An 11,834-nucleotide genomic window follows, 5' to 3' on the forward strand; every position below is an offset into this window, starting at 1 on the left:
AAAAGCAAAATTTTTAAGCATCTTTTAAAAAAAAATGTGGATTGCAATATATGTACGTAAAAATTAAAAGGATTTTTATCTACCGAGTAGAAGGTTCATTATTATCAAGGGGAAAATACACCCAAAAAAAAAAAAAAAAAGATGGTTAACTCAAAAGCAATGTCTGATGGTTGTGTCTAATATTAATGCATCTATCTTTTTTTTTTTTTTTTCTTTTTTTAGGAGAAAAGGAGATAACATCTCCAATGTGCTTGTCTATATGTCTTCCTTGCAAAAATACATAGTTCATATGCCAAATAAACACTTGTAGTTTGTAAGGTATCAATGGGCCCAAATTTAAAGATTGAAACTTGGGGAATTTGGCCCATTACCCCTGTAGGACCGAGCTTCATGAATTTTACCCCCTCAATTCATTTCTTTTTTGATCTACCCCTCCAATCTTTTAAAATCCCAAAATACCCTTATGTGTTATTTTTTTTATATGTTTTTTTCTTTCCTTTCTTCGACTTTTCCCCTCCATCTCTTTATCCATAACCAGACCTTAGGAGCCCTCTGTTTCCTTTCATGAATCGGCCGGATTGTAAGCGTGGAGACTGCGCGTTTTGAAGGAGATGGTGAAGAGGCGACTCAGAGAGAAAACTGCGGGATTTTAGAGAGCCCTAGGAGCAGAAGCAGAAGCAACAGGTAGGCAACAGCTCTAATTTTGGTTGTCTGTTAGTGGTGGATTCTATCAAAGCTCTCCAGAATCATAGTTGTCTTTTTTTATTTTTATTTTATTTTTTTATTTTTATAATATTATAATTAGTGAATTCACAGAGCTACTAATTAAGGCCCTCATCCATCATTGTCTTTTTCTTTGATCAATATATTTAGGGTTATATAAATTTTGAAGCTTTTTTTATGTCTAGGGGTTTCTGTGTAGATTGCTGTGTTGTTGTTGTTGTTGTTGTTGTTGTTTTTGTTATTTTGAAGTTGGATTACAATGCCATCCAAAAATCTAAACCCACCTCCAGGTCTCAATCTCTTCCCATCTCTCAAACCCCCACAAAAAACTTTAGCTTTCCACCAAATCTTAGTCCTAGTAATAACTTTCCTCGCCTATGCTTCCTTTCATGCCTCTAGAAAACCTCCAAGCATTGTTAAGAGTGTTCTTGGACCAAATGATCACTCAAACTCATCCCTAACCGAGAGTAATTTGAACTCAACCTTATTGAATTCGAGCTCGATTGATGCTGGTTGGGCTCCTTTCAATGGTCCACGTGGAACACACCGGCTAGGCGAGCTAGATCTCGCATTTCTTTCCGTATATTCCATTGGAATGTATTTTTGCGGCCATGTCGGTGATCGGGTCCATTTGAGGTACTTTCTTGTGTTTGGTATGATAGGCAGTGGCATTTTTACAATAATGTTTGGCCTAGGGTATTGGTTGGGAGTTCATGTTTTGGGATTCTTTCTTGCTGTTCAAGTGGTTTGTGGATTGTTTCAGTCAGTTGGGTGGCCTTGTGTGGTGGCAATTGTGGGAAACTGGTCTGGGAAAGAAAAGAGGGGCTTGATAATGGGATTGTGGAATTCGCACACCTCTGTGGGAAACATTGTTGGATCAGTTTTAGCATCAGGTGTTTTAGAATTTGGGTGGGGATTTTCCTTTGTTTTGCCTGGAGTTTTGATGATTGTGGTTGGCATTGTAGTGTTTATGTTGCTCGTTGTTAGTCCGGATGATTTGGGGTTTGAGTCTCCCGGCAAGGAGATTGAAATGTATGCGGAAGTTGATAGTGTAAGGAGTTCAGAGGAGAAAATGGAGTCAGAGAAAGCTGGTCTTCTTGAAACAGGGGACTCTGATTCTTTGGCCGCAATTGGATTCTTTGAGGCATGGAGGCTACCAGGTGTAGCACCATTTGCTTTCTGTCTCTTCTTTTCAAAGCTGGTGGCTTACACTTTTCTATACCGGTTGCCCTTCTACATAAGGCACACAGGTACTTGGTCAAATAGGATGAGTTTATATGAATATGCCATAAAAATTTTCCTATAGGTTGTGCTATGACTTTCCCTTCAGAGTTGGATTATATTTGTCTTCTTGTGGTTAGTGCTCTATAATGCATCATGAATTGGCAATGGCAAGATGAGAATCTTGTCTCTGTTTCTTTGTTATTATTGTTATTATTATTATTATTTACTCTTTTCTTTCATGAAGAATGATGAGCATAAGAAACTCTTTGGCATCTGTGAACATACAGCTAAATCTGCTTTGTTTTGGGACTGCCAATAGGTTTCTTTTTCTGTGTCTTTCCCCATAAAGATAAATATGCCTTTGGGTATTTAATTTTTATCATGAAATAATTAAAGACTGCTAAACGATCAAATCTGCTTAATTTTCATGGGCTCCCCTATGCATTTGAATGTGTTACAATTTACAAGGTTCTCTTATTTATGAATTCTGTTTGGCATTTTAGCTGTTGCGGGAGTGCATTTGTCACACAAAACTGCTGGGATCCTTTCAACTATATTTGATATGGGAGGAGTCCTTGGAGGAATTTTGGCGGGATTCATCTCTGATGTAATTGAAGCTCGTGCTGTTACATCAATTGTATTCTTGTTGCTATCAATTCCAGCCCTCCTTTTCTACAGGGTTTATGGAAGCATCTCCATGTTTGCCAATATTAGTTTGATGTTTCTTTCTGGATTGCTTGTAAATGGTCCATACTCACTCATTACAACGGCTGTTGCTACTGATCTTGGTACTCAGACCATGGTTGGAGGAAATTCTCGTGCATTAGCTACTGTAAGTGCAATTATAGATGGCACTTGTTCTGTTGGGGCAGCTTTAGGCCCACTATTGGCAGGGTATATTTCCACTAGGGGATGGAACAGTGTCTTCTTAATGCTAATTCTTTCTATTTTCCTTGCAAGTTTGTTCTTGATTAGTGTTGCCAGAACTGAGATTAAAGCGAAGTTGAATGAGGGAAAATGGTTTTGGAACAGCATAGGCGGTCATTGATGGATGGAGGATTTCTTCTAATGCTTCATTTATGCATGGGTTTTTTCTGGTCAGATTAGTTCATTTGGGGAAGAATACGGTCATGGATTAGTTACTTGAGCCATTATACATGTATGTATTTTGTATCTTATTCATTTTACACAGGTTAGTAGCTCTTATACATGTATAGAACCTATAAATTCCACAAGATATAAAATTTATTCAACTTCTTTTTGGTTTTGGTATTTATCCCTAGTCCCTCTATCTGTTAAATCAGGTTTTTTTTGTTGTTTTATTCCTTTTATAACCAGGCATTGATAAATGTACCCTCTAATAAAGTTCCCTCTGGCACCACCAAATTCGTCGGTAACCACCAAATTCCCTCTAGCAAATTTACCGACAGTTTCGTCGGTAAATACCGAGGGTCTACAGTATGGCATATTTTGCCAATTTTTTTGACCCCACAAGGCCCCTAAGGTGTGTTGAATGAAAAAACATGCTAAACATGGATTCTATAATTGTACTAAGGAGAGAAAATCAAAAAATTTCATAAAAGTGTATCAAAAGTTTGCAAAAAATTGATGACTGCTCACCGTCGGGAAATTACCAACGCAACTGTCGGGAAATTACAAATGCCCTCTGGAAAAATTACCGACAGTTTCGTCGGTACTTTCCCGAGGGTGTACAAACAGCATATTTTGCCAATTTTTTTGACCCCATAAGGCCCCTAAGGTGTGTTGAATGAAAAAACATGCTAAACATGGATTCTATAATTGTACTAAGGAGAGAAAATCAAAAAATTTCATAAAAGTGTATCAAAAGTTTGCAAAAAATTGATGACTGCTCACCGTCGGGAAATTACCGACGAAACTGTCGGGAAATTACAAATGCCCTCTGGAAAAATTACCGACAGTTTCGTCGGTACTTTCCCGAGGGTGTACAAACAGCATATTTTGCCAATTTTTTTTACCCCACAAGGCCCCTAAGGTGTGTTGAATGAAAAAACATGCTAAACATAAATTCTATAATTGTACTAAGGAGAGAAAATCAAAAAATTTCATAAAAGTGTATCAAAAGTTTGCAAAAAATGATGACTGTTCACCGTCGGGACATTACCGACGAAACTGTCGGGAAATTACAAATGCCCTCTGGAAAAATTACCGACAGTTTCGTCGGTACTTTCCCGAGGGTGTACAAACAGCATATTTTGCCAATTTTTTTGACCCCACAAGGCCCCTAAGTTGTGTTGAATGAAAAAACATGCTAAACATGGATTCTATAATTGTACTACGGAGAGAAAATCAAAAAATTTCATAAAAGTGTATCAAACGTTTGCAAAAAAGTGATGACTGTTCACCGTCGAAAAATTACCAACGAAACTGTCGGGAAATTACAAATGCCCTCTGGAAAAATTACCGACAGTTTCGTTGGTAATTTCCCGAGGGTGTACAAACAGCATATTTTGCCAATGTTTTTGACCCCACAAGGCCCCTAAGTTGTGTTGAATGAAAAAACATGCTAAACATGGATTCTATAATTGTACTAAGGAGAGAAAATCAAAAAATTTCATAAAAGTGTATCAAAAGTTTGCAAAAAAGTGATGACTGTTCACCATCGGGAAATTACCGACGAAACTGTCGGGAAATTACAAATGCCCTCTGGAAAAATTACCGACAGTTTCGTCGGTACTTTCCCGAGAGTGTACAAACAACATATTTTGCCAATTTTTTTGACCCCACAAGGCCCCTAAGGTGTGTTGAATGAAAGAACATGCTAAACATAAATTCTATAATTGTACTAAGGAGAGAAAATCAAAAAATTTCATAAAAGTGTATCAAAAGTTTGCAAAAAAGTGATGACTGTTCACCGTCGGGAAATTACCGACGAAACTGTCGGGCAATTACAAATGCCCTCTGGAAAAATTACCGACAGTTTCATCGGTACTTTCCCGAGAGTGTACAAACAGCATATTTTGCCAATTTTTTTGACCCCACAAGGCCCCTAAGGTGTGTTGAATGAAAGAACATGCTAAACATAAATTCTATAATTGTACTAAGGAGAGAAAATCAAAAAATTTCATAAAAGTGTATCAAAAGTTTGCAAAAAATAATGACTGTTCACCGTCGGGAAATTACCGACGAAACTGTCGGGACATTACAAATGCCCTCTGGAAAAATTATCGACAGTTTCGTCGGTACTTTCCCGAGGGTGTACAAACAGCATATTTTGCCAATTTTTTTGACCCCACAAGGCCCCTAAGGTGTGTTGAATGAAAAAACATGCTAAACATAAATTCTATAATTGTACTAAGGAGAGAAAATCAAAAAATTTCATAAAAGTGTATCAAAAGTTTGCAAAAAATGATGACTGTTCACCGTCGGGAAATTACCGACGAAACTGTCAGGAAATTACAAATGCCCTCTGGAAAAATTACCGACAGTTTCGTCGGTACTTTCCCGAGGGTGTACAAACAGCATATTTTGCCAATTTTTTTGACCCCACTAGGCCCCTAAGGTGTGTTGAATGAAAAAACATGCTAAAAATGGATTATATAATTGTACTAAGGAGAGAAAATCAAAAAATTTCATAAAAGTTTATCAAAAGTTTGGAAAACATTTATGACTGTACACCCTCGGGAAATTACCGACGAAAATGTCGGTAATATTTCCAGAGGGCATTTTGTAATTTCCCGACGGTGAGCAGTCATCAATTTTTTGCAAACGTTGATACACTTTTATGAAATTTTTTGATTTTATCTCTTTAGTTTTCATTATAGAATCCCTATTTGCCATGTTTTTGCATTCAACACACATTATGGAACTTGTGGGGCCCAACAAATTGGTAAAACTTGATGGACTGTACACATTCGGAAATTACCGACGAAACCGTCGGTAATTTTTCCAGGGTTTATTTGTTGGTTACGAAAAAGCGTTTCTGTAATTACCGATGGTGAATTGGGAATTATCGATGCACCATCGATAATTATCTTTCCTTTAATTTTTACCACAACCGAGGGTTTTTTTTTTTATCTTTTATCTTTTTTCTTTTTTTTCAACGGTTGTCATTAGTAAAGATAGGTTCAGCATATTAAGATAACATTAGTATAGACCGTCATAACATTAAACATACGATCTACATTGAAAGTTTATTAAAGTACAAATCAACAGCATATTTTTTTCTAAAAAACATAATGTCTTGCGGACCAAATGAAGGGTTCTCCTCACTACTCATGTACTCAATAAATTTCAAAGCGTAGACTCCACAATCACCCCTGCAGAATAGCATTAATGATTACCATTAATGAAACCAACTACGTGTATTTTCACACGTAACCACAATAAAAAACAGCAGCAATACAAGTTGTTTGAAATGACAACACATTCATACCCATTATCTTGGCGGGGTGCATCTTTGATCATGGTCATTATGAATGGATCTAAAGTGGGAGACACGTCCGGATTCTTCCCGTAATATCCCCCATCCCTCAATAGGTAAGGCAGCATATACGCAAGGCATTCCGCATTCTTCAACTCTCTATTCTGGACATATTTATTTCCCATATTTGGATCGTATAAATCAATATGCCGGGCCTTCAAGTCCACACATACTGCCAACCAATGCGCGCCTCCATTGTTGACAGGGATGTACACCTGCAAATTAGAACATAACCTCATTATCCACAAAATGGGAAACTTAGTGAGAATTTTTTTCAATATATGTATGGACTTACATAATCACATATCCGCCACGACACGCTAGGTTTGGGTGACCTCCCACGCACATAGTTACAAAGGGTCGCATCACATGAATATGTGCTACGAGATGCGCTCCATATGGGATAACGCCCTTTGATGGATGACTGCCAAATAATGAAATATATACAATATAAAATATCATCAATATAACATTAAGCAATACAGTAGCATCCCATCATCTTACCCAAAATAACACGTCTAATATGGCACAGGTGTTGGTGAACATCTTCTCATTATCAAACCGTCTTTTTCGTATGAAATACAAAATAGTGTCAATATGCTGCAAAACCACATTAAAGGAAATAAGTAACAAGTGCGAGGTGATAAATAAAACATCATTCCAAACATAGGACCACAATGATTTTGCATGAACATAAAACATATAACTTACATCGGAATTCAACCATCCTTCATCGGTCAGTAGCTCAGCAAAAAATTCCTTTCCCACCGTCATATAAGATGTACACACGGTTGCTTCCTTCGGTGCCACCCTATACCACTCATCAAACGCCCTCTCCTTTGATGCATCAATAGGTCGAGTAAGATTAAATTTGACCTTCTTTTTACATGGGTCGGTGTAAGGAGAGATGACGCGATGTGACTGGTGGTAAACTCGACCGAATCGGCTTGTATCACCAACGTTATGCTTCCGATCTTCCACCTCAATCTCAGCTGATTGGTCATGATGTGGACTGTCAGCTGAAGCACCGATATCCCACCCGAAATGTAAAGGCCGATATGGCACCAAAGCCCAGGAATCCTCCACATAGGGTCCTCCAGGTACGATAGGCTCAACCGGTGTATTACAATCATCATCCTCCTTCCTACCATTGGAACCGTCTATGGGTGCATCAAATTCTTCAGCTTGCTCTCCAACAGACGGTGCCACAGGGGATGATGGTCTAACCGAAGATGACGGTGAATGGCTATGCATATGATGCTCGGCCTGCAAAACATAATGATTATTTTTGCAGTTCCCAAACTCTAACAACAAATAATTGCTGAATTACAATATGTAATTTAATAATGCTGAAGCACTAAAGTAAAGTATACTAAGTTGTCTAAATGATACCTGATGCTTTTGTTGGTCAATAACAGAACTAAGCATCTTCCTTAATGCTGCCATCTCTTTATTTAATTCATCAACTTTTGCCTCCAAGCAAGCAAGCTAATCATTATCAATATCCAAAACATAAGTCAACATATATTAGTACAACATATGAAATACAAATTTGCGTGCAAGTAACAATTGCATACCCTGAAATTAGAATCTGGAGGGCCACTAGAATGCTCCCCAGCTTTGGACGCATCTTTAGCTCTAACATCTTTACCGCCAACTATTGGTGCTACAATTGGAGGTGACGTGTAGCGAACTTCATGTATGTCAACTGCTATTGTTCGCCAGTAATCCATAGTCTTCTCCTCATCGGTAGCATCTAACGTCCAGTGCACAACATACTACATGCAATGAAGAAAGGAAAAAAAAGTAAATTTGGAAACTGACTATGGTAATGTAACTTGAATATAGTCGTACCATGTAGTCTAAACAAAATTTGCCTTACACTGCTATTGGAGGAGAACCAATTATGGACAGCAAAATGGTTCGGTTGCCTTGGAGTATGCCATCCAAGGATCCTCGGACAACGGGTTTCCAACCGGTCGGCAAATTGGTTACCAAAATCAGGGATTGCTTCAAACCCCCACACTTACAAAATACAAATTATAGGTTATTAAATATAAATTTTAAGTAAACGCTACATGTATTAAATATATTACCGTACCTGAAACACCAATGGAAAACCTTTTAGGTTATAATACTGTGATATATTCTTTACTGCACGTCCTCGTCCTCGTAGCTGGAATGCATTGTGGAATGAGTTGATCGTCTCCTTGTAGCTCAGAATGCCCCAAGGGTAGGAATTAAATACGTCGAGATCAGCAACCAAATCAATGAATTTTTTTTTATTTGAACCTTCGGATCCATTCCGAGTACACCATGAACTAAGAAATATAGTAACGCAATTCTAACAGCATCCCAATCATCCACAAAAAGTGTATCCTTGAATAGTCGTTCCAGTTCAGGCGGTTTCAAGTCACTCCTGTCATCTAGCAACCTCGTGCGCAGCTCATTTCCTTTGGAAATTTGCAAATCATACATCGAAGGGTACCTACAAAACTTTAACCCACTAATGAGTGCGAATTCCCACTTCGTAAACCGCACTGCAGATCCGCCGAAGTTAAACTCCAGTACTTCTGGATTGTTGGACTCAACTTGTCTGCAAAGCAGGTGATGCACTAACTGACCAGAGAACCGGAGGTTCTTCATGTCAAGTAAGTGTCCAAAACATGTTTGTCTATACTTTTCGAGCTGCTCACTTGTGAGGACACTTGTAATTACTTTGTTCACCCCTATTGGATTCCCGAATGAATGTGCCCTACCTTTATTTATATCGGCATCCTGCAACATCCGTTCCTTTGGAGCATCGATGGGCTGCAATATGAATTACATAAATGGAACTGACATCAACGATTTAATCATACCCTATTTTTCCACCCTAACTTGATAATAATAATTTCCAACTAAATCTTAAGACATATGGGTTCACATTTTTGAACTGTCGGAAAATTACCGATGAAACCATCGGTAATCAACCTACAATGAACTAAAAAAAAAGCCCGATGGCCTATCGGCAATTACCGATGGCCATCGGGTGAAGTTTTTCTTCAGTTTTCACATTCATGAATAAATACTGTCACATGTCTTATCATTTACCGCACAAAACAACCTAAATGAATATAAAACTTACCATATCAGATGGGGGAGAGGAAAGTGGAACGTGCCCTCGAAGTTTGGTGCTTTCCGTCTCAGATTTGGATTTCTTCCTAGTAGTACGTTGACGCTTAGAGTCGGGTACTGCTGCTGTGCTACCACCGCGTCTCTTACTTTCCACCTTCTTAACTCCCTTCTTCGGTTGACGTCGCAAGTTCCTCTTTGGTGCCATTATAAAGTACAACCTACAAATGTACATTGACAACATTAATAAACTTTTATCTACCTTTAACAACATTGTCAACTATGTATACATACATGTATAAATATCCGCAATCCTCAATTTCATACGCTCTCTTCCTAAGGATGGGTATGTTGATGCTGCTGCTTGTAAGGGTCCTTTTGGTCTTAGTCAACAACCGTTAAAACATATTACCTTTATCTAGACAAGATGCTTTTATGCTTTTTGGATCAAATAAACGCCACCCTAGTTTTCATACATATTTGTGACCCAAAATTCATAATATATTTCATTATTTTGTATATGAATACAAGGAAAAAAATCTAATAGGAAATTCTTGACGGTATTACATTCCTTTATGAATTACTATTAATTTCTCTCTCTCTCTCTCTCTCTCTTTCTCTCATTCTTTCCCAAAAAATACCCAAAAAAAATAATCATAAAGTATTTCTCTCATTTTTTCTCTAATTAATTTCTCTCTCTCTCTCTCTCTCTTTCTCTCTTTCTCTTATCTTCAATTCTATATATATATCTATACCCAAAAAAAAGCATTTTTTATAAAAATTAAAAAAAAAAAAAAAACGACGTGTCGTCTGAGTGTCGTCCATCCCAGACGACATGTCATTCAATCCATCTTCAACCCTTGTCCGGGTCGACCCGAACCCGCCTAAACCAGCACGACCCGATTCTTGACCCGTTTATTTCTTCCACCTCCGGCCACCGATCAAGGCCAAACCGGTCCCATTTTTTTCCTCTCTTCATTTCCTACTAATTCCCAATATCAATCTATCCTAAATCTTCAAAAAATAAACCCACCTAAACCACTACCGACCCGATTGTTCACCGGCCTATTTCTTCCACCTCCGGCCACTGATCAAGGCCAAACCGGTCCCTTTTTTTCCTCTCTTCATTTCCTACTAATTCCCAATATAAATCTATCATAAATCTTCAAAAAATATAAACACAAAAATTATAAATAAAAACCCACTCCACGGCAACGAAAGAAATAAACATAAAGCCAAATCCACACAAAAACAACCCACACCGGTCCCACGGCAACAAATAAAGAAAGAGATTCAACCAATTACCTTATTCCCTGTGCTGAGATGAGATCCTAATGTTTGCCTTTTCCACGACAGCTTCGGTTTGGTTGTTTGTATTTGTGTGTTCATGTATAAAGCCGTTTGTTTTTGTTTGGTTTTAAAAATAAAAGGATATGTAAGTAATTGTTTTTTGTTTGAGGGTTATAAGGGATATTAAGGGGTAGATCAAAAAAGAAATGAATTGAGGGGGTAAAATTCATGAAGCTCGGTCCTACAGGGGTATTGGGCCAAATTCCCCTTGAAACTTCCTCAAAGATTACAAAGCCCACACAACTCATACACCTGGGCCAAGTATCCCTCGGTTGGAAAATAGAAAAACTAGAAAGAATAAGAAATTTTAGAAACAATACTAGAAGATAAATATGGTGTCATTTGGTAACAACGATGTAATCAGAACTCACAGTTAAAGGGAAACACAGTTAGTTGGGGAGACATAGTAAACTTTACCTCTCAAAATAGGTAAACTTACCACAATACAAAAACTTTAAAAATAAAAAATTAAAAACAAAACAAAAACAAAATATGAATAAATAAAATGCAACTAAAATAACTGTATCTTTACTTCATTCTCCTTTTTCTTTTTCTTTCTCCGCTCTTTCTATTTTCTTTTTTACTTTCTTTCTTTACATGTTTGATGCGTTTTCTTCAAAAAAATAATTGTTTTATTTTATATTTTTATGGTATATTTTATTTTATATTTTTATGGTATATTAAAACTATATATTTTTATTATTTTATCAATTTGGGCTAGTCGGGCCCTATCCCCTAGCAGATAATCCACTGTTTCATAATGTGAAGATTTTTATTTTAGTTTTTAGTTTTTTTTATTCTTAATTTTGAAGGGAAAAAAGTCTCATTAAATTAAATAAAAATAATCCAAAAAAAGAAGCAAGAAACAAAGACTATTTAACCATAAAAAGTCACCATCTCCTAGTTTCTAACAGAAAAAATAGCTGCTTCACTACACAAAGAAAAAATAAAAAAAATAAAA

The 11,834-nt window shown here is 37.2% G+C and overlaps 2 protein-coding genes across 3 annotated transcripts; one reads left to right on the forward strand and one right to left on the reverse strand.

Moving 5' to 3' along the window:
- Positions 1-945: 945 nt before the first annotated feature.
- LOC125422976 (putative glycerol-3-phosphate transporter 5) lies at positions 946-3,183 on the forward strand. Of its 2 annotated transcripts, none has more exons than XM_060816957.1 (2): positions 946-1,973; positions 2,451-3,183. In XM_060816957.1, exons 1-2 carry the CDS (start codon positions 983-985, stop codon positions 2,993-2,995), a joined length of 1,536 nt encoding a protein of 511 aa, XP_060672940.1. In that variant the 5' UTR covers positions 946-982; the 3' UTR covers positions 2,996-3,183. The 2 variants fall into 2 exon arrangements, with proteins under 2 accessions (XP_060672940.1, XP_060672941.1); XM_060816958.1 differs by having other exon boundaries at positions 946-1,883; positions 2,451-3,182.
- Positions 3,184-8,517: 5,334 nt separating this feature from the next.
- LOC132803894 (uncharacterized) lies at positions 8,518-9,738 on the reverse strand. The gene is made up of 2 exons (XM_060817700.1): positions 9,537-9,738; positions 8,518-9,220 (listed from the first exon to the last, which is right to left on the reverse strand). Exons 1-2 carry the CDS (start codon positions 9,729-9,731, stop codon positions 8,627-8,629), a joined length of 789 nt encoding a protein of 262 aa, XP_060673683.1. The 5' UTR covers positions 9,732-9,738; the 3' UTR covers positions 8,518-8,626.
- Positions 9,739-11,834: the final 2,096 nt, after the last annotated feature.

Source organism: Ziziphus jujuba, chromosome 5, assembly GCF_031755915.1.
Source record: "Ziziphus jujuba cultivar Dongzao chromosome 5, ASM3175591v1".
In the NCBI taxonomy this organism is placed as follows: Eukaryota; Viridiplantae; Streptophyta; class Magnoliopsida; order Rosales; family Rhamnaceae; genus Ziziphus; species Ziziphus jujuba.

Coding starts and splice junctions, on each gene's coding strand:
- LOC125422976 (XM_060816957.1), top strand. CDS start 983: ATGCCATCCAAAAATCTAAACCCACCTCCAGGTCTCAATCTCTTCCCA. Junction 1,974..2,450: donor CTTCTACATAAGGCACACAG/GTACTTGGTCAA, acceptor TTGGCATTTTAG/CTGTTGCGGGAGTGCATTTG.
- LOC132803894 (XM_060817700.1), bottom strand. CDS start 9,731: ATGGCACCAAAGAGGAACTTGCGACGTCAACCGAAGAAGGGAGTTAAG. Junction 9,221..9,536: donor CCTCTCCCCCATCTGATATG/GTAAGTTTTATA, acceptor TTCATATTGCAG/CCCATCGATGCTCCAAAGGA.